The following is a 24671-nucleotide window of genomic DNA, read 5'->3' as shown; positions in this document are numbered from 1 at the left end:
CTCATAAATGTATATAATGTTTTTTGTGGGTGTGTAAGTATTGTTGTATATGTAGAGTTTAGTGAGTATGTATAGGCGTATATGTGAGGGAGTATATGTATCTTTTGTGTGTGAGTGTTTTGCGTGTGAGTGTGTGTTTTGTGTGTGAATGTGTATATGGGTTTGTTATTTAGGTTTTGGGATGTATGTGTTAATTTGTCTGTGTGGGGAGGGAGTGGGTTTTGGTGTATATTGAGGTTTATAAGTTAGTATAGGTATGTGTATAAGTCGTGAGTCTGTGGTTTACGTGTGTGTATTTGTGTGTGAATGTTTAGGTTAGGGGGTTTACTTTATAGGTTTGTTATAGAGTTTAGCAAAGGGAGATTTTATCGTTATATGTTTTTAAGAGTTTTGTTTTATCATGGTTTTTTTTTTTAGGGAATTCGTGGTAATTAGTCTATATTTTCGATATGGATTATATATAGGTTATATATGGATTATATACTTATATTTTTTCATTTATACTTTAATTATTTAAAAGTATTATTTTTATATTTTAAAATTTTGATTTTTTAGATTGGAAGTCCACCTGAAGATTGTCGATCAAGACAAGAAACGATTGTAGTGGCGGTTTTTTTGACTATTTATTAAATTTTATGTATTGATTAAGTCTTTCCTTGTTTGTTTTGCAAAATAGTGGTTTTGTCTCAAATAATATTTTATAATATTTTACTATAAAATTGGATTTAATCCTAAATCTGATTTTTTTTCCCTGTAATTTTGGATATATTCCCTAATATTTATTATTATATATATATATATATATATAAATATAAATAATATATATATGCATATATACATACATATATGTACATACTTACATATATACGTATATGCATAAAACAGTTGCTCCCGTAAAGCAAATCAAATAAAATTTGGGATTTTGTAGAGGGTCAAAATTGGTAACACAAATAGGACAGTGAAAACAAACAGGAACGGCTGCTAAGCCTAAATAAGGTGGGGTGGTGAATGCAGAGTAGTAAGCTTAGACAGGAGACAGACAAGAATGTATCTTATCCCTCCAGCTGAATCAGAAGGAAAGAAAGAAACACAGGTTAGGAAAAGAAAGAAAGATGGCCAATGGTCATATGGGAACAATGAGAGAGCAAATGAGGAAGAGTGAGGGAGAGAGAGTGACAGGCAGAGAATGGTGAAGGGGAGAAGAAAAAATGAGAGAGGAAAGAGGAGAGGAAAGAATGAGAAAAAGGATAGGAGAAAAAAACAAGAGGAATAAGAAGGGAAGATTAAAAGAATTAGAGAAAGGAAGAGAGAAAATACAAGAGTAATAGAATAGAAAAGAACACACACACACATACACACACATATATATATACACACATAAGTAGGTAAATGGATATGTAAGTAAACTAATAGATAAGTAGATAGATTGGTATGTAAAGTAATACACACACACACACACAGACACACACACACACACACAGTGCAAAAGCATGTATTAATAAATCTAGTTGGAATTGTCTGTACTTAATAACATGTTAACTCAGGTACATATAGATGAATATCAGGTGATATAGAGGTGTTCTACACCTAATAATATAGAAATGTGGAACACATCAATATCATCAGGTATTTGAAGAAGAGTGAAGAGAATTTAAAAGAAATTTGAAATGGCCTTTAGGGTAGAGTATTAAGCCACAGTTGATAACATCATCATGTGGTTGATTTTGCTATCATAGCAACGCAGGCTGTTTTGTTGAGAGATTCTCAGTAGTGCAAATTCTCAGCATTGTGCAGAGTGTGATATTTCAACATCAGATATTTAGAATTGTCTACAACATGTAGTAGAGTATACAAAATGCTGAGATTATTCAGTTGTCATTCTGTAAGGTGTGGTATTTTAACGACAATAGTTACTATGTTGGGAGCTAAACGATTTGATGGTGCATATAAGTTTGTATGACTGGCTGGTGTGACAATGGGTTGTAATCTCTAAGAGCAGCAGTAATTATATAGCTTTCCACTGTGCATGGGCCTGTTAGGCCTAGTGTTGTATATCCTAGTTACCAGTGGTCAATGACTTGAAGTTTATTTACAAAAAGTATATATGTCACTAATAGTGGTAAGCTTTCTTGTTGATGGAAATTGCAAGATGGTGCTTTATGTCCAATTTCTCAAAATGGCAGAATTAGCCACTACTAGGTGCCAGTGAATAAAGAGAGGACCTATAAAATATGCTTCATGTTCTGTTGGAAAGGCCATTTTGATGATCTGGGATTCACCAGATTAAGCAAGACATTAAATTATGAATATTGGTCTGAATACTGAGCATGGTAACATCTTGTGCATTATAGCACATCATAAAGTGTATATACATACATACAGATATACATACGTAAACACACACACATACATACACAGCTATGTGCATATATGTGTGTGCACTTGAATGTGAATTTAAAAATTCTGTACATGTGAAAGTTGTATTTTGTTTCAGAAGAGTGGCTCTGATGGAAATTAGACGTGTAAAAATCATAATATACTATTACTTCTCAAGTGATTGGAATGGAAAAAATCTGTTCTTACCCTTTTCCGACAGTGGAACATAATTGATTTGCTTCAATGTTATTTCGCAAATTATCTTCACATATATATTTATATGAGCCATTGTAAAAGATTTGAATGGTTCCATTTATGTATTTAACTGAAAAAGAAAAAAAGAAAAACATTTATAATTGATCAAATTATGAAATTTAACATACGCATCAGTCAAAACCAAACCATCAGAATATACTAATGCAGATATTATATCTATTATTACTACTTAAATATGTAATCATACTTAAATATGCAAGTATGGCAAATATTTATTAACCGCTTACCATAAACATTTTTTTTTCCAATTTCCAAGCAAAAAAAAACAAAATCAGATTTTTTAATTATTTATTTTGAATCTGTTTATAAGGAAGAATAAATGCACAAAATTTTGGATCAGTAATGATTTATTATGAAGTTATTGATAGAAATTATAGTCACTGATAATTAATGATAGAAAACAGGAATAACATTACAAGTGAAGTATTTCAGGTTAGAAATAAGTGACAGATACTTCAGAGTAAAGTGAATGCATATTTTTGTTCAAATATATATTTACTAGACATCTCTGAAGAAAAATATACAAGATAATATGTTAAGAGGTTAAATACTGATAGTGATTGAAGCAACCGACTGATTGGCACTCATGCCAGTGGAATGTTAAAAGCACACCCGAGTGTGATTGTTGCCAGGGCCACAGATTGGCTCCCGTGCCGATGGCACATAAAAAGCACAATTCATGCATGATCGTTACCAGCGTCACCTTACCGGGTGGATGTTGCCAGAAACGCCGGACTGGCTCCTGTGCAGGTAGCACATAAAAAACACCTTTTCAGCGTCGTTGTTGCCAGAACCGCCTGACTGGCCCTCATACTGGTAGCATGTAAATAGTACCCACCACACTCTCGAAGTGGTTGGCGTTAGGAAGGGTATCCAGTTGTAGAAACTTTGCCAGATCAGATTGAGCATGGTGCTGCCTTCTGGCACACCAGTCCTCAATCAAACCATCCAACCCAAGCCAGCATGGAATGCGGACGTTAAACGACAATGACGATGATGATACATACATACATACATAAGTATGTATGTATGTATGTATGTATGTAAATATCAAACAAAATTGAGTGCTCAGCACCACATCGGTGGATAAAAAACTTTATTTGTGTATTAAGGCCACCACTGATTCCTTGTCAAGGAAGTCCTCAACAATTATCAAGCGTATCACATGAAACATCGGTGTCCATTTTGGACTAAAACATGAAAGTCAGATAAAATCAATAAAATCATGCCGACGTTTTGATTAAACAAAAGAACAAGACATCAGTGGGGAACAACTCTTGTATGATCATCTCCCTTGGATTCGACTTTTTCGGAAAACTAAAATTCATATATATATATATATCTATATGTATATATATATACGCGTGTGTTTGTGTGTGAGTCTATGTTTGTCCCTCCACCATCGCTTAACAGCCGATGTCTGTGTGTTTACGTCCCTGTAACTTAGTGGTTCGGCCAAAGGCGTAAGTGTTCCCACTGATAAAAAAATTTTTTAAAGTAGGAACAAAAAGCGAATAAATGAAGGGGAATGTGTGTGTGTGTTCGTACGTATGTATTTATATATATATATATATACATACATGTGTGTGCGTGTACATGTATGTGTAGGTATATATATAGATTTGGATGTATGTGTATATAGTTGTATATGTGTGTTTGTATGTGTGTATAAAAAAACTCTTACTTGTTTCAGTCATTTGACTGTGACCATGCTGGAGCACCGCCTTTAGTCGAGAAAATCGACCCCAGGACTTATTCTTTGTAAGCCTAGTACTTATTCTATCGGTCTCTTTTGCCGAACCGCTAAGTTACGGGGACGTAAACACACCACCATCGGTTGTCAAGCGATGATTGTCTCCCCTACCCCGGGCTAGTTTTTGTGTAACTATCTTGATTATACCGGCCGATCTTGTCTGACCGATGTTTTTTCCTTAAGTTTTCTTTGGTTTTCTCTCTGCTTGTATGTACATTTTTACTTTAACATTGTAACATTAGTCTTGCCTATCACTTTTTAGCCTCGAGCAATATTTTCAACTATATATGTGTGTGTGTGTGTGTGTGTGTGTGTGTGTGTAGCTAATCAAATATATTCAATGAGAATATAGTATACTGAATTTCAAATAAGTGCTCTTGATAGGGAGATGTCTAAAACTTTAAAGGTATTTAGACATTTAATAAGAGCGATTATATATTATAAAGTAGGAGAAGGAAAAACATCAAAAGTCACAGAAGATATATATCCAAAATAATACTGTATTAATAGACAAATATATAAAGTATATATATTGTATTAAAAGATATATATATATATATATATATATATATATATATATATATATATATATATATATATATATATATATATATATATATATATATATATACTTTATTTAAAGCAGCAGAAAATTCAACAAAATCTGTTACTCTGAGTTTCTCGTTGCCGTTCATCAGACAGTTTTTGTTAGAATAGAACCGATATATCAATTCAACCCAGACTCTTACAAACGCTACGCCCTTAAAAAAATGGACTTGTTTGATTGGCCCTTTAGAAATAACGGTCAATCTTCGAGCGATAAACAAAAAATGAGCTCAAAAATATATATGTATATATATATAAAAAAATTATAAAAATTATAAAATTCGAGGAAAAACCTTACATTGAATAAAATACATATTGACGTTAATGAAGGAAATATAATTAATACATAGAAATTAAAATGCATTATAAATATTACACTGCAATACATACTCATATTAAAGTGTACATATATATATCAACATACACAGAAGGATGCATGCAAACGCCATACATATACAGACGTATAAATATAAATCTAAAATATACACACAAATGCATGCATACATATATATACGCAATCTATCTCGCACGCAAGATAAAATCATCGATGCTAATGTAGCGTTCCTTATGTACGGAGCAAAGCTTAAGACAAGTAAGTGAGAGGGACGTAAAGTTGTATGCACCAGTATCATTTAGAGAAAAAACGAAAGAAAGGAAGAGAGAGAAAAAGGAACGAAGAAGGGGAAGGAAAAAAGAAAAAGGAGGGGTGGGGAAAAAATGAAATAAGAAAAATTATGTATACAAGCTGTGTAACCACGTTATTGACATATATATAGAGACAAGTATACAAACACACAAGTTCAAATGGATACATACACATACAGTCGTGTATGTGTGTGCTTAAGCACAAACATACGCTCACTTACACATACACAGAGACGCATGCTTACAAATACATATCCCTGGCTATACACATATTTACATCAAAATTCTAATTTTTGACAAGATTGCTTTTTTAAAAAAAATGGTGAGTGCAATAATGAAATATATACGAAAGACATATAAGATATAACACCCTATTTTGGCTCATCTATAAATTAAAAATCAAAGTAATCCTATACAGTACAATAACATGAAATAAACAAAGCCGAAGGTTTTTCCTAAGTATATGTAGAAATATAAACAAAATAAACAAAATATATGCATGAGACTTTGCTATACGGAATGAAATCTGCATAGCGCGAAACAAATCCATCGTCGCGTTTACATACTAGTCCAAAGTCAAAATCAAAATTTCAAAAATCAAAAATACAAAATATATACCCTATCCATATGGTATATTTATATTTGACATTTTAAATTTGGTTGCGTGTCTACATAAGTTCATCAGCTCACTTCTATGATTCAAAGAATTATTGTCTTTGAATAAAATATACAGTTTCTCTAATAGGCAAAGATTGCATTTAAAATTATTTCTGTGTGCTCCATGCCTGTATGGTGCCGCTCTGTCCAGAATGCTCCATGTCACGTTGGATTTGTTTCGCGCTATGCAGATTTCATTCCGTATAGCAAAGTCTCATGCATATATTTTGTTTATATTTCTACATATACGAGGGGCGTTCAATAAGTAATGCCCCTGACCCACTTGCAGTTGTTTGATCTAGCTGAAATTTTGCATGTGCACTTATTTATACCTCTATAGATTAAGTGGTGAATTACAGCTCTGAACTAATTGTGGTTTCTGATTTACAGGTGTTTGAACTGAGTCAAGTGTGAAATGGAGCCTGTTGAGTGTCGAGCAGTGATCTGGTTTTTGTATTTGAAAGGACGCACACCACGGGAGACTTTTGATGAAATGAAAGTAACTTATGGTGATGATGCCCCATCATATGACCTTGTAAAACGCTGGCATTGTGAATTCAAACATAGTCGGAACTCTGTGGAAACAGCTCCCAGATCTGGTCGCCCCCTTCTGCCGTTGATGAGACGTCTGTCCGTCAAGTTGAGGCTGCCATTTTGGAAGGTCAACGCATAACTATTCGCCAAATAGCCCATAAGGTCAAGATTAGTACCGGGTCTGTGGAAACTATCATTCATGACCATTTGCATATGCAAAAGGTGTCTGCCAGATGGATTTCCAGGTTGCTCACACCTTTCCAGAAGCAAGAACGCGTTGAGTGCTCGAGGATGAATTTGGAGATGTGCCAAGAAGATGAGTCAAAATTTTTCAAAAGACTGATCACACAGGATAAAACCTGGGTCCATCACTATGATCCATAGACCATAGCCCAGTCAATGCAGTGAAAGCACCGTGACTCACCTCCTCCAAAGAAGGCAAAGGTGCAGCCCTCCGCTGACAAGGATATGCTCACAGTCTTCTGGGATCAGAACGGAGTAGTGATGACAGATTTCCTGGCAAAGGGTACCACAATTACAGGAGCCTATTATGCTTCACTTTTGAGGAAATTAAGAGAAGCTATCAAAATCAAGAGGCGGGGCAAGATCAGCAAAGGCATCCTCCTCCTGCAGGACAACGCTCCGGTCCACAACTCGCGTGTCGCCAGATCAGAAGCACAGGCGTGCAGCTATGAACTCCTCCCCTTGCACCCTCTGATTTTCACCTCTTCCCAGCCATGAAGTTGATTTTGAAAGGAGAGCGTTTCCCAGATGATGCAGCCTTGATTTCTGAAGTCACGTTGGAGGACCAAGCTGGGGTCTTCTACAAAAACCGTCTCCAGAGCTGTATCAAACGATTGGAGAAATGCATAACTCTGGGTAGTTCCTATGTAGGAAAAGACTAATAACTGTGCCAAGTGTCGTTGCTCTACTGGTATAGGAAGTGGGTCAGGGGCATTACTTATTGAACGCCCCTCGTACCTTAGGAAAAACCTTCGGCTTTGTTTATTTCATGTTATTGTACTGTATAGGATTACTTTGATTTTTAATTTATAGATGATCCAACATAGGGTGTTATATTTTATATGTCTTTCGTATATTTTTCATTATTGCACTCACCATTTTGTTAAAAAAGCAATGTTGTTAAAAATTAGAATTTTGATGTAAATATGTGTATAGCCTAGGATATGTATTTGTAAGCATGCGTCTCTGTGTATGTGTAAGTGAGCGTATGTTTGTGCTTAAGCAGACACATACACGACTGTATGTGTATGTATCCATTTGAACTTGTGTGTTTGTATACTTGTTTCTATATATATGTCAATAACGTGGTTACACAGCTTGTATACATAATTTTTCTTATTTCGTTTTTTCCCCACCCCTCCTTTTTCTTTTTTCCTTCCCCTTCTTCGTTCCTTTTTCTCTCTCTTCCTTTCTTTCGTTTTTTCTCTAAATGATACTGGTGCATACAACTTTACGTCCCCCTCACTTACTTGTCTTAAGCTTTGCTCCGTACATAAGGAACGCTACATTAGCATCGATGATTTTATCTTGCGTGCGAGATAGATTGCGTATATATATGTATGCATGCATTTGTGTGTATATTTTAGATTTATATTTATACGTCTGTATATGTATGGCGTTTGCACGCATCCTTCTGTGTATGTTGATATATATATATGTACACTTTAATATGAATATGTATTGCAGTGTAATATTTATAATGCATTTTAATTTCTATGTATTAATTATATTTCCTTCATTAACGTCAATATGTATTTTATTCAATGTAAGGTTTTTCCTCGAATTTTATAATTTTTATAATTTTTTTATATATATATATACATATACATTTTTGAGCTCATTTTTTGTTTATCGCTCGAAGATTGACCGTTATTTCTAAAGGTCCAATCAAACAAGTCCATTTTTTTAAAGGTGTATCGTTTGTAAGAGTCTGGATTGAATTGATATATCGGTTCTATTCTAACAAAAACTGTCTGATGAACGGCAACGAGAAACTCAGAGTAACAGATTTTGTTGAATTTTCTGCTGCTTTAAATAAAACATATTACTCTACCTCTGGTATTTGAGTACTCTTTTTTTTCACCTTGTTTCACATTTATGTGTTTACTCCGGTATATATATATATATATATATATATATATATATATATATGATAAGGGTAATACATTCATGAAACGATTGTAAGATATCTCAAACTTTTTAAATAATCATACTTTATATATCTATCTATTTATATATATATATACATATATATATATATATATATATATAATATCAAACGTGAGTGTAATTGTTTTTAACTTACAGCAATTGAATTCATCTGAGCCATCATCACAATCTTTTGTACCATCACAACGTAAACCTTTTTCGATGTATTTCTTATTTCTGCATTGCCACTGTTGGTCTTCAAATTGAGCTGAGAGCAGAAGATTAAAAATAAAAAAACAGATCATCCTTAAAACATCTACTTATCATGTCAATCCAGTCAATTTAATTTATAGTTGAAGTTATTCTGTTTTATGTGCAATTATTTGTATCCCACATATTTCAGTTCCTGATTGAAGTTTATTTTATTTCTCATGCAATTGTTGACAATCCAGCAGTTTTAATTTCTATGCAGTTTAATTTCCATGATTGTTTCTTCCTCTTTATAAAAAATAAAATTATCGAAGAAGTTTCATGTTACCTAAGTTTTTTCAATTTAAAATTTCTATATTCAAACTGAAAATGAGACTAATCAAGTGGATTAGTAGATTTTGTAGAATTGACTTTGAGCATTGGCATAGCTCAAATTGGAAATAAAAATGCTAAGTAATACATTAACCCCTCAACTACAGTGGGTGTTACATTCCAAAATTCCCCATGCTAGGTGAAAATCTGTGAAGCAGAAACAGTACTGTATTTTTTTAAGTTTTAAAATTTGTATATATTTATTTTATTATAAATGCAACACAACACCAGAGAGGAATCAACGTAAGCTTAAATAATAAACTGTGATAGGTGAACCATGATAGGTGAACTGTGATATGGTGTACAGCATGTAATGCAGTAATGTTCTAAATGAAATGTTTTGTATCAGAATACTTTGTTTTTCACATATCATACTGCATCAAGTGTTATTCTCTACATCTTGTAGCCTAAGCTACTTTTGGATTCCTTTATACAAATGTTTTCCCAAAACATCATATTTGGTCAACATGGTAAACTTACTAAATGACAAAATCATCTGATACTGTAATAAAAAGCAAGATATCTATCTTCTTACCGCAATTCTTTTCATCGGTGCCACCTTCACAGTCAATTTCTCCATCACATAAACTTTCACGGCGGATACATACATCTTTATGTGTGCTTCCATTGCGAATTGAAGGACATTTCACTTCACCATCTTCACAAACTTGAAATTATAAAGTTATAAAGAAAGGAAAGAGAATATATTAATTATAGTAAAATTTCATAAAAATAAGTGTTTAAACATATTTAGTCTGGTAATCTTAATGATCTTGTTGGAAACTAAAGGTAATGATAGATCACACACTTGGTAACCAAACAATAACAACTTTAAAACTTAAATAGGTTTGCTTCATCAGGAATGATGCAGCTAAGGTCACATGCTCTCTCACCATGATGAAGGCATAGATTGTTTGCTAGGCATTAGGTAGTGTCATATTTCAATAAACTGTAAGAGTTGATAGTAAAGAATAATATTAAAAAATTTGATGAGGTATAAGCTATCATGTTTGTCTTCTTGTTTTAATACTAAGATGAGTTGATTAACTGCAGCTCCTTTGTGGTACTGTTGTTTATTTCAGCAACCTCAGACAAATGAAATTCAAACAGCATGTTAAGTTTTTAAATTGATACCAAGGCATTTATCTCAGTGATATCCCATTTCTATACTATTAATTTTTCTTTCAGTTTTATTACAAGTTATGACATCCATCACCACAAATATTAAATGATATAACAACTGCCAACCATATTAACAATAATATCATAAATGCACATGATAATGCAAGAGAAGCAAATATTCCAAAAGTAGAAAGGTAAATTAACTGAATCCCATGAGAAAGCAAAAATATAATTAGAAAAAGAGAAGATATGAAGGGAGCATACAAGGCATACATTTAAACTAGTAAACTCATGAGAATTTGCAAAACAACATGCGGAAATAAAACAACCTATAAAAGAAAACAACCTGTAAATAATAACTTGAAGTTTTCCTCAGCATAAAATAAATATTTCAAAATGCTTTAGAAAACCAGTACCTTTCTCTCACATGAGCAACCCTGAATAAAGTAACAGGGAAAAAGAAAAACCAATACAGGAGAACTAAAAGCAAGCAATTCTACAGACCAAATTAAAAAAGAAAGAAAGAACACTTCTTTATCAGTTACTTGAACAGTCATAAAATATCATAGATCAGCCTATCAGTAATGATGTTAAAGAAATCTTACCTTTAGATACAAATGACTTTACCAAAGAACTAAAGGATTGAATTGAGTTTTTCAATTATGGCAGTGCATCAAGTCTTGACAATAAAGCAGTGGAAGTATGGAAAATGACAACTCTTGAATACATTATTTGTAATGTAAAAAAAGCTTAATACTAAAACAAAGCAAATATTTGGTTGAAAAATGGTTTTGTACCAATCTTCAAAAACTGAAATCTTGAATATGTTAAACAATACTGAGGCATTAGTTTAACAGTTATTGCAGCTAAAATCTACAACAAATGTTGCCTTTCAGAATATGGTTTTTATTCAGTAAGGTGAATATTATTACAAATTCTTGCAATACAAAGGCTTATTGAATGTATCAATGATCACAGCTTAAAAGCTGTTATATCATTTGTAGACTTTAGCAACACTTTCAACTTAATCCACCAAGTCAAACTGATATAGATTGTTAGGACATATAGAATCCAAGACACCATCATAGATGCAAGTCAACATTATCTACAAAGAAACTGTTGCTTGTGTTTTACCATTTGATAGTGATACAGAAATACAACAATTGCAAAAGTTCATTATTGCAAAAGAAAAAGATTTTGAAATAGCTCTTTAAAAAGCAGATACCATTTTAAAACTATTATTTTCAAAATTTCAACTACTACTTCCACACATTGGAAACTTGCAAAACAGATCATATTACGATGCCAGTAAGACTAAGTGCATAGTTTTGAACCAACTAAAAGAAAATATACTATCATCAAAGTGTGCAAACCTGAAAATGGATAAAAGCTCAAAGAGAAATGGTAAAATATGAATTGAATTGATGTGGGAAGCAATGAACAAGATCTTTGCAATATAGGAATCAAATTTATATAATAACCTTGAAGTGCAGTCTTTTAGAGTCTCTGTGCAAAGTATTTTTCTATAAGGATCTCAATGTTGTAAAATATAGGAAAGCCATATAAATCAGACTAAATGAAATGTATTCCAAGATGTTAACCCTTTTGACACAAACCCACCGGGATATTCCTGGTTCTATGCTATACACTTCCAGTTTTAAAATGATCTAAATTGAAATCTTCCTTCAAAAGTGTATATTAATTTAAAATCCAAACATCAGTGTTATAAAGATCAAATTATTTTACTAAATTTTTCATGATTTTCAAAATTCATTGAAACAAAGGTAATGTTGTTTATCAGAAATATGGAAACAAAAGAGTTAACCTCTTTGTTACAATATTGAAGAATATTTCTTGGAAGCAGCATTTACTGAACTGTGTATTATATGAAAATATGCTATAACTAAAAGAGACTATCAACAATGCAGAGTTAAATTCATGGGTTGCTGTTAGGTAAGTATAAGAAGAGGCAGGTTTTGTCAAATATATGTGCAATAGTTGTTGGCAGATACATACTTTACAAAAAACTGATGCAGAAATGATGAAAAACGGGAAAACATGGAAAAGATAGATCAATGGAATCAGAGGGTGTTTGACACAACATAACATCCAGGCATTTCTCAGAAATTAGCAGACTAAATGAAAATTATTAAAATTTCATCATAATCTTGTCTTCCTAAACTCATTGCAAGAATACAACTCTCATCAAAAAGAGTTATTAAATAAGTGGAAGGAAAATTGTTGGAAAGTAATAGAGGGAAGTATTCACTTTATAATTTCAATATCAAGCACTTATTTAATTCTTATGATGTTACTTCACTTTTTTTTTAATTTTTGAAAAAAACTTATATGCAAAGTTGTAATGTACATAAATAACTTCAAGAAAGTGAAGCAACTTCAATGGCAAAGAAATTCCATTGTAGTTTTGAAGCACTTGGAGATTGATATATTCTCTGTAGCATTCATACAGCCACAAAGTATAAATAAAGAAAAACACTGTTAATGTCTTACCCGTATCAGAACAAGTCAAATACAGCGAGTTGCATGAACAACGACTGGAGCATCGGTACCTTGAGCATGTAAAAGAATATCGAGAAGAACAAGAATAGTAACTTCCTCTCATATATGCTCTGTATAATTGGTGTGTTACAGTGACGCTGTAAGAGAAAACAAAAACATAATTTGTATGAGTAATTTCATATTCCTTATTTCAGCTCAAAACAGCAGTAACTTTCCTTGTTTTTATTCCCAGAACTCTTGAATTCTATTATTCTACTATTTTACTATTATCGGAGGATAAATTTACACAAAATTACATACAACCTGGAGAAACAAATATAAAGCAAAACTAAACCCAAGATTAGTTCTAAAACTAGTCTCATGAATACAATTCTTTTCTCTCAATTTGTATTAAACACACCGCTCATTCTGATTCAAATGAAATACACTGAACTCTCCCTCACACAGCCAGATATAGCCATGCATTTCCAAATATATCGACACAAACTTTTCAACAGTGCATTCACTATTATACATCAAGTCATCAGTAACTGACGCACAGTGTATAATACTGTCCCATTGAATATAGCCAATAATATTCTAAAATGCAACTGGGCAGAAAACGAAATCAGTGCACTGATAAACGCTTGGTACACTCACCATAACGATTGTGTAAAAGCTAATGTCTACTGAAAAATCGCTGTAAAATTAGAGTCACAATCCTTTTACAGATCTGTAAAACAGATTGAAAACAAAATAAAAGAAATCACAAGATCATTTCATACTTTACATGATCACATGGCAACACTAGAAGCCAAACTTGTCAATGGATGTAGTGCACCAACTGACCCAACTCCAACAGCCCAGGGGTCATTTCAACAAACAACATCCTCATTGATATCTGACCTAATGATACTCTGCAATTTTAATTCCCAGCATATCAAAACCAAACCAGCCAATCCCACTCCACGGCACTCATTTAATAACATAAACTTCCACAAAGCAGACTGGAGAGCAATCAGAAAGGATCTGTCCTTCATCGACTGGTCTTTCACTCTCAGTTCCACTCACATTCAGACCGCATGACAACACTTTGAGAAAATCGTCACCTATACATGTTCAAAACATGCACCTACAAAATCCACTTACACAAACTGAAACCAGCTCCCTAAAAAGAAAAGAACACTCATCAGGCACATCAAAAGACTCAATAAAAAAATCAACTAATTAAAATACTCCACATTCAACAACAATGAAAGGCTGGAGTTGGAAAAACTTCATCTGCAGACCAACATGAAAACCTCCATTGAAAATCAAAGAGCTGCAGAGGAACAGTGGGTAATCAAAAGCATCAAACAGAACCCAAAAGTGTTCTACTCATGCAAATAAGTATAGAACTGCTGTCTCACCCATTGGGCCATTGATTGATGATAACGGCATTCCCCAACACGATGCTAAAGAAATGGCAGAAATACTGCAGAAACAATACTGCTCTGTCTTTAGTGATCTCACTGATTTTGACGTAAGAGAAGCGAACGAAGTTGATTCCCAGCATAAAATCTCAGACATAACCATCACTACCTCAGACATCATAGCAGCAATAAATAAGGTCAAATACTATTCTTCTGTAGGCCCTGATAGATTCCCCGCTAGTCTCCTGAAGGAATGTAGACACCAACTTGCAGTCCCTCAGACCAACCTCGGGAGAAATTCTTTATATACCAAAACAGCTCCAATCCCAGTATGTCATGCCAGTTTTCAAGCAGGGAAACAGATCCCTCACAGTCAACTATCGCCCAGTCTCACTCACCTCCCACATCATTAAAGTGTTTGAAAGAGTGGTAAGATCAAAGGTAGCTGATTTCCTGGAGACCCACAAATTCCTAAATGCAAATCAGCATAGCTTTTGCTGTGACAGGGACTGTCTAACACAGCTCTTACACCACATTGAAGATATACTTAAAGCCTTGGGAACAGGTTCAAACTCTGATGTCATATATCTTGACTTCAGTAAAGCATTCGACAGGGTTGACCATAATATCTTACTCTCAAAATTGGCAAATGCTGGAATCCATGGAAAACTTCTACACTGGATTAAGTATTTCCTGGCGAATAGAACGCAAAAAGTTGTAGTCAATGGAGTCCACTCAAGCCCAGCAAAAATCACCAGTGGTGTCCCTCAGGAGACTGTCTTAGGCCCTCTCCTTTTTATAATTTACATAAACGACCTTTCTAGCATCATAAATCACTGCTAAGTGAAAATATTTGCTGATGACAATAAGCTCCTGAAAACCATCAATGAAGAGGAAGACTGAACTCAACTCCAGTCTGATCTATATGCTGTGAGTCAATGGGCAGACAAAAACAAAATGCAACTGAATGAGTGAAAATTTGAGCTGATGCATTTTGGAAGAAAGTCTATACTAAAATAGCCATACTCTCTTCCTTCTGGGGAACCGTTCACGGCAACTAATAATATCAGGGACCTAAGTGTAATTGTTGATAACAATAAGGTCGATATAGCCCACAGGATGAGCTCCTGGATCTTAAGAACTTTCCAGTCCAGAGAACAAGGTGTCATCATTCCACTTTCTCCTTTGTACAGCCACACCTCGAATACTGCTGCCCCCTGTGGTCTCTCCATACAAAAAAAAACATCTCGAGGGTTGAATCACCCCAGAGGCATGACGGATCTCGATTACTGGTACTGCCTTAAAACCTTGAAACTCTACTCTCTCCAGCGCCACCACGAGCGGTACATCATTTGTACGATGTGGAGAATATACCACCAGCATTGCCCAAATAACTTGAACATTAGTTTCAAGGTTCATCCAAGGCTGGGACCATGAGCCATACCTCCCCTGCCAATTCAAGATCACATCATATAGGTACACTGCAACATAATTTCTTTTCCTCAACAGGTCCTGCCCTGTTTAACATTGTCCCAAAACTAATTAAAGAGTCTGGACAGATTTCTTCAAGGAATACCATATAAGCCACCCATACCTGGATACAACTCACTCAACAAGAACTCACTAACATCCACCACTTCTTTATCACCTATGGGTAGAATAGGCACATACTATATCCCTCTTGCTTTCTCAATTACCTTCCTTCATTCACCCCAAACCACTTCCACTGTCTGCTATCCCCACCAATCATCTCCTTTCTGTACCATCTCTCCCCAGTGCTATTCTCACTTATCTTCTATCTCCCTCAATGCCCTCACATATCTACTGCAACCCATTGAGCCACTCCTATATTTCTCTCCATCAATTGCAGTTCTTCTGCCCACACACCCAACCCAAACCTATGTATAACCTCACTTATTCCCACCACCCCCAACAGTTCCTTGTGTCTGCCATTATCTCTCTCACTCTCGCTCTCTTTATCTTATTCTCTGATTCATCCTCTCTCTTTGTCTTCTCTCCTTTCCTTTCTTTTCCATCAAGATACACTTGTCTCTATCCCTCTTCACTTTAATCTCTCATCAACTGGTACAACCACCTCCTTCAATACTACTTCCTCTTTTAAGTTGGGAGTTTTTGACTTGTAAATTACTCAGTGACATTATTGATGCTGAAACCATGCAAAAAGCACCTAGTACACACTCTAAAGTGGTTGGAATTAGGAAAGTCATCCAACTATAGAAATCATGCCAAATCAGAAAATGGAGCCAAGTGCAGCTCACATCCTAGCCAGCTCTGTCAAACCATCCAACTCATGCCAGCATGGAAAACAGATATAAAATGATGATGAGGAGGATGATGATGATATACATGCACACACACACACACACACACACACACACACACACACACACACACACACACACACAAAGACAAATTAGGAAAGATATAATAACTGAATTCTTGATGGAAATTGAGCAAAAGTAAATATTATAACTGTAAAGGATATTTTCCTGTTCACTCTAACTGAAATAAGTATTGCTTATTTTTATGCCATGGGTATACAATTAGTAGTATTTTACACAAAAGGATATATTTAATTAAAATAGTTATCAGTTTTTAATCCTACAAGTATATTAATAGTTGATAAAATATAGAATGAAATATTTACCTGGCACCAAATTGAGAGCAGATATCTTTTAGCCCATCATTAGTATATACTTTTGCACACACTGGGTAATACGTTGAACCATAAAGCTTTTCCACTGTTCCTGACAGCAAACTTCTACCACCAACTAATCTATATGGTCGTTTTGTACCTATATTAATAAAGAAAAATATAGATTAAAATATTGATTAGTTTGCATAATGGATGAGTCACTCTGTAAAGATGAGGTGATAAATCAATTTGCTCAACTGACATGTATTTCTGGAATATATGAATAACACTGTTGATGGCCTTAGGATTTAAATTCAGAACAATGAAAAATCATAATAAATACAGTTAGGTATTTAACTGAGCTTGCTAGCAAGTTTGCCTGCTATATACTCAAATACTTGTTAGGGTTTTGATATCTTCTGACAAAATTTATGTCCAAATTGCTGTTACTATTGTTCTATATTTAAGAGATGAGGAATTATGTCATTATTTACATTTGACAGATATTTATATATCTCTACTGGCAAACTTGTTTGTTGTTAACACAACGTTTCAGCAGATATACTCTCCAGCCTTCATCAGGTTCTCATTCCTAAGGTATTTTTGATGTTGTTGTTGTCGTTATTATTATTATTATTATTATTTAGGTCACTGCCTGGAATCGCTCTTAACCACTACGCCATATGCCATTGTTACTATTATTTGTTTTATATACCCAGTAGACACAAAAAGCAAAGCTGATTCTGGGGTGATTTTGCATCAAAATGTGAAATGCAGAAGAGTGAAACTAAACATGGGCAATTCTACCAATTCTGTCAAATTAATACAGTAATATCAGTTGCAATACTGATTCCTTACACAAGATTAATGGAAGTGACTGAAAAAGAGCAACAAACTAATTAAAGTATTTAAATTTGTGTTTTTATGCTATGTCGGTGCCGCATAAAAAGCACTCAGTACACTCTGTAAAGTAGTTAGCATTAGGAAGGATATCTAGCTGTAGAAACTCTGCTAAAACAGACAATTAGAGCTTGGTGCAGCTCTCTGGCTTGCTAGCTCCTGTCAAACCATCCAACCCATGCCATCATGGAAAACAGATATTAAGTAATGACAATGATGATGGTGATAATGATGATGACAAAGATGACAATGGTAACAATGATGACAGCGACAATGATTATGATGATGAGGATGATGATGATGATGATAATGAGGATGACGACGATGACAATAGTGCTCAGCACTGCAATGCTATAAGAGTCTGTTTTAATTTTCATTTCACCAGTGTATATAAATTAAGAACGAGTAATATACAAAAGTAATATAATGAGGTAATAGTTTGAAGTTAGTTCAATATGCTGTGCACTGAACCATCAAAAATTGGACTTGTGTTCAGGTCACTTTAATAGCTTTTTTCCTGTAGAAAAAAAATGAGAAAAGAAAAAGTGATCAAGAGAAAAGGAAGACAAGAACAAGTCCTTGAAGAATTAACATTATTGGTTATTAGTTCACCAAATGCTTTCAGTTGTTAGTAATTATTGTCATATAATGTAACTTGCTTTCCAGTTTTCTGGAGTGATCAATCCGATAAAATGCTTTGGTTTTTATAATTGTAAACAGTTTGCTCTATATAAGTACCTAAGCTGATCGTCTTGATCAATCTTTTTGTCTAACTATTTGATCCTAATCTTATCTATCTTTGTCTCAAAATGATGAAGAAGCACTTGTATCATCTCTGTATGTATGATACATTTGAATTCTCGATGGAAATTAAGCAAAAGTTAATGTTTTATGCTGGCTACTCTTAAACTTGCTTTAATATCATACATCTTTAAGAAGCTGCATTTATGAATAACAAAAGACAGAAGCTTGTAGAGCTTTCTGCCAACTATTTTCTCTGTTTCTAATATGTGTACTTTGTTGTCTCAAATCACAGTAGAATCTAACAGATTAGCATATCAGGCAATAAATCCCTGAAAGGAGATCCTCCAAATTAGTAATTATATATATAAAAAAATTACTAATTATATACAGTAAATAAATAATTATATATTTCTACTGGCAAACTCATTACTGGTATACAGAGGACTTGTAAAAAGTGCATCATAAACTCATAAAAAACCTAGGGCTCACTACAATTTAGTCTTCCAACTAAATTTGTAAAGAGAGTACAACTCTTCTCAATCACTGAGTTAGTACAGGTTAATATCCTTTCTATCTTGGTGGCAGAACAACACTTTTTTGTGCTGATGGTTTTAATGACCAAAATACTGGTGGTGGCTTGCATTTTAACTCAACAATAACAAATTTAATCAAAGCAATTGGCATCATAGTGAAACTGTAAACAGAAAAGAAGAGATTGCTCATCTGTAAAATTTACTCCATTCTTAAGATACACTAGCATTACATATAACTTCCAAGGACTTCAGGAATGTTAAGGAATAGTAAGATATAGATACAGTAAGAAGAAACTTGTACAAACAATATTTTCTCAATTACAACCGCTTTCAGAAAACATGATGTTCTAAGTGAATTCCTTTTTGGCTAATGTTTAGTGGATATACACTCCATAATCACTCAACAGCAGAGAAGTACAATAAGGAGTGGAATCTTCTACTAAAAGATTTGACATGACCGATCACATACATTTATATCATGATCTCATACAAGTATATATAATAAAAGGCAAACTACCGAGTAATTTCAAGGTTACATATCAATAGGGCGGTATTCTGATACCCACATAGTTTTCTTTTTACCTATTACTTCATTCTTATTTGGTTCTTACTAAAGAATCTACTGCAAAGATACAAAAATATTTATAGTCTGGAAGAATGGTCTATGAAGTCAAAAGGTCACTAATTTAACATAGCAAAGACCAAATAATAAGAATCAGCAGATGTAAAAACCACTGTAACAAATGAAAAAGGATCTTGTTCAGAGAGAAATCAGCTCTTAAATATTGAGCAAGACCATTTTTTTAATTTATCAAAGTTGAAACAATGTGTTGGGGAAAATATAGCAGGATTTTAAACATTAAGGGTATAAGAGCAATAAGTGTTGTACAAGTTGTTTAAGAGTACTCGTTAAAGGAAATCAAGGAATTCATTGGATGGATTGCCATATTTAGTAGATATTTTCTGCTTACAAGATAACATAGTCGAGAAAGAAGGTATTTAGGCTGTTATATTCTAGAGCAAGAAAGGGTTGGAAGTTGCGAAAGAAATATTACTTCTGTTGGCAACAAATTATGTATCTCTCCATTTAAGAAGCAGATTCTTGAAGCCTGAGTAAGAATGCAATGATGCATAGAAGAACATCATGTACCCTGGATGTGAAAGATTTGATGAGTTTTGAGAAGACTGTGTTGAGTATGATTTCATTGATATGCAATATTAATTAGCATGAAATACTGGGCAGAAGTGAACTTATAATACAACTGAGAATTAGAAGCATCAACTGCTATGTACAGGGTACCACCCTGGTTTTGACAAGTAATGGACATGATTGATACATACTGGATAAAAGCAATGCTAAGAATGGATGATGATGATGATGATGATGATGATGATGATGATGATGATGATGATGATGAGGGTTATTGTTTTTGTTAAATGTTCCTGCCTTCACTAAAAAATTATTTTAACAAAATATTTATTCTGAATCAATGCTATTCAACAAAATCAAATATATATAATTTACCATTGCAATTATTTTCATCTTCTCCATTAGGACAATTTTGTATGCCATCACATTTTGCAATGAAAGGATAGCATGTAGAGTTGTTATTACATGGATACCAATCCTTTCCACAACCTTTTAAATGAAAAAGAAACAAAACAATGAATACTATTGGAATAATGAAATTATATCTATTTATTTTATCAAGCAATGAAGACAACTATTAACAATAATATTCTCCCTCCATTACCATGAATCTCTCTCTCTCTCTCTCTCTCTCTCTCACACACATACACTCATTATCTGTCTGTCTCTCTTTCTTTCTCTCTTTTTCTCTCTTCAGTGACTATCAGTGTGACTTCTACAGACCAGATCTACTACACACCTAATATCCTATGTCACTCATCAGTGGGATCTTTACAGAAGTTCAGTGAATTGGTTTTGTCCTTGACTCTCTTCCTTTTATAAATCTGTGACCCATTGCCATCACACCTAACATTGTCCACGCTTATGCAGATGCAGTGACCATTTATTTCTACCTGAAATTCTCAAATCACCCATCATCCATATGTCAACCATATGTCAAGCCTGTATTGATTTAAATGTTTTTTGTACAGGAGTTCTCTATTTGTAGCATGCATATATGCATGCACGCACGTGTGTGTGTGTGTGTGTGTGTGTGTAAAAGTGTGTGTCCTTCTGTGCATAATTTTCTTGTTGTCTTTTTTCCATTAGAGAAGTTTCTTTTCTATATTGGAAAGGAACAAATCTCTTGTTTTGAGGGTTCTGGGGACCAGAAATATACAGATTTTTTTTTTCAAACAAAGAAACTTTTCTGTAAAAGTATGTAAATAAAAACACTTTATCATCACAGAATCATACAGGCAAACTCATTTTGAATTTTCAGTATTATAAAGATATGTGATGGCACTTTTTTATGTCTGAACATCATGAGAAAGAGTGGCAAGCCCTTAAATGTCTGTGCAAACCAATCCTTGAACAACAGGCTTTAGTGTGCTTTGGGCAAATATACAGGCTTTTGTCAGATGGGAGTCCTGATTATGACTCCTTCTATGCTGTCTCTCATCTACTACAGTTGCTTTGGCCTTATCATCATTGCTTGCAGAGATCTGGATGCAATTTTTCTTCACCTCCCTCTGTGCTGCAGCTCCATCATATCGTCTAGGGTCTATCTCTGCCTGAGTAAGCTGGTGTTTCAACTGGTCTGTAAAATGTTTCTAGGGGTCTCCTCCATCTCTTTTTCCTAGACCTTTTAATACAGGCCTTTAGTATTATGGATTTTTCCCTGCATGACACATGTCTACCCACCTGAGCTGTCTGGATTGTAGCATGGTTTCAATGCTTGGGACTGATAAAGTACAATGGTGACCTGTTGGAGACCTTCCCCATAGGGAACAGTGAAACAGAGTTCTGTTCTGGTGCTGACTCTCTTTACAATCTTCTTCAGCATGATGCTGTGAAAGGCCAAGGAAGACTTGCATGAGGGCATCTACATCCATTTCCATACTGACAGCTTGCACAACAATTCTGAAAGTGCTCATCCTTGACCTGTAGTTTGCAGAGGATTGCACCCTTCTAGCACTCACAGAGGTGGCCCTCCAGACAGTTCTGTCAAGCTTTGAAGTGTAGTTCCAGAAACTATCATATGTACCTACTATATTAAATCAGTATTGAAGGACATACCCCTAACACAGTCGAATGCTTCATCTACCTGGAGAGTGTCATTTTAAATTACAAAACCTGTAAAAAGAACATTGACAACCATATCCTTTGGACGTCTGCATAAGCATGTTTTGTAAAGATAGGTCTTACTGATACATATATCAATTATTGAGCATGTACTATAGATGTACTATAGATGCTGTAAGTTACAAACCCAGCCTGAAACAATACCTGTATTCAGATATAGAACACCTTCATAAGATTACAGTTCAAACTAATCAGATCATTGTTTTTAAGTTGACATATAAAGAAAATTTTAAATAAACATAGCTTAATTTAGGTAGGAGAGAATTATTTATTAATAATACCATTGGTTTGGAAAAATAAAACAGGTGTTCAGATTTGCTTTGCTGTAACTATAATCAGTCTTCATAAAGTAAAAATCGAAGTTTATAAATGGTGGAATATAAAGACTTTCCAAATGAATACTCAAACTGTTACAAGTTTGTGGATGTATGCATTTGCCATAACTTCTTATTCTTGTTACCTGAAATTGTATTAAGGAAAGTAAAAAAGAACTGTCTTACCTTTGAGTATACATCTTCCTGGGATTAATGAAACACTGTCAAGTGCCACTGCTCCAATCTTGTTATTTCCACCTGAGTATAGCAAGTTAATGCTATGACTTCCACTGGGCAGTGTAATATTGACACCTCTCCACATATCAGGATCAAATTTAGAAAGGCTCAATAGGAAAGTATCATTGTCATAAACTGATACGTTACCATCTCCAAAAAACGTGTAATAAAAGTTAAGACAGGAAGTGTCTTCAATACTTATTTTAGGGAAAAATAGATAGCTATCTTCACTGGAAGTTGACATTACATAATGACCTGCAACAATAAAATGTTTTATTTTATATAGATGCCATCATCAGGGATCAAGGCTTGTAGGGATTGTATGAAAAAGCTTACAGAATATAACTTTGTTAATAAAATAAGACAGCTTGTGTAATATCAGAGGTTACCGAAAGTTATATTCTGATAGAATAGAAATTATGCCATTATTTTTCATTAAATTTGTAAATGCTAATTGTATTGAGAATGTGTTTGTAGTAATAAAAATGAATAGTGGATTAAGATATTGCTGCATGAAAATATCAATGAATGGGTAGAAATAACTGTAGGAGAAATCTAATATAGACTAGGAGAGAAATAGTCAATCTATAACTGTGATTCTTAATCTTCTATGGGCATATTTGATACTTGCTATCATGGAGAAATACATTTTATAACAACAAGGAATTTAAATATTAAAAAAATACTTCACCACTAAATCTTCTTTCTGAATGATCAAGTTTTGGTCTTTCACCAGAAAGGCCTGTATGCAAGAACCAATATTTTTCTGGGAAACTTTTAAAACCACACATATACATATCTTCAAAATCACAACTGAAGTATTTTGCTGAAATTCAGAATAAGTGAAGATAAGTAAATGATCAAATAATGACATTAAATGATTAGCAACAATAATAATATTCTTGATATTTCAGAATAAGAGCAGCTAATGATATATTCTTTTCTACTCTAGGCACACGGCCCAAAATTATTGGGGAGGAGGGCCAGTCAATTAGATCGATCCCAGTATGCAAAGTCAACCTTGGTGGAATTTGAACTCAGAATGTAAAGACAGATGAAATACCGCTAAGCATTTTACCCAGTGTGCTAACATTTCTGCCAGCTTGCCACCTTACAGCTAATGATATATTATTGAAATTATTTTTGAAGTGTCAGCATCAAATTTTGTCTTGTAGTTTTGCAGGTCATTAATAATTTAGATCAAAAGTCCTGCAGAACCCAGCATTTCTGCATCAGTTATTACTGCTTCCATAAGATATAATAAAATTTTAAAAGATATGCATATATAACTGCAATGAAACATTGCTCTTTATAAAAATTGTTTGCATTTTTATGATTGCTTATGTCAATAATCAAATGCAATCAAATACAGTTTGCTA

At 33.9% G+C, this 24671-nt stretch overlaps 1 protein-coding gene across 1 annotated transcript in view; it reads right to left on the bottom strand.

The window, feature by feature from the left end:
* LOC115209483 (MAM and LDL-receptor class A domain-containing protein 2-like) overlaps positions 1–24671 on the bottom strand; it is a 131710-nt gene that overhangs the window by 20131 nt on the left and 86908 nt on the right. The window contains exons 23-30 of the mRNA XM_036501654.1: positions 23984–24118; positions 23242–23547; positions 20993–21106; positions 17303–17450; positions 13235–13380; positions 10137–10268; positions 9177–9287; positions 2584–2701 (exon numbers count right to left, since the gene is read on the bottom strand). Of these exons, the coding sequence (XP_036357547.1) occupies positions 2584–2701; positions 9177–9287; positions 10137–10268; positions 13235–13380; positions 17303–17450; positions 20993–21106; positions 23242–23547; positions 23984–24118 (1210 nt within the window). The remainder of the gene's footprint in view (positions 1–2583; positions 2702–9176; positions 9288–10136; positions 10269–13234; positions 13381–17302; positions 17451–20992; positions 21107–23241; positions 23548–23983; positions 24119–24671) is intronic.

This window comes from Octopus sinensis, linkage group LG3 (assembly GCF_006345805.1).
Source record: "Octopus sinensis linkage group LG3, ASM634580v1, whole genome shotgun sequence".
Classification (NCBI taxonomy): domain Eukaryota; kingdom Metazoa; phylum Mollusca; class Cephalopoda; order Octopoda; family Octopodidae; genus Octopus; species Octopus sinensis.
Note: the sequence above shows the minus strand (reverse complement) of the source record. Positions and strands in the feature narration are given on the sequence as shown.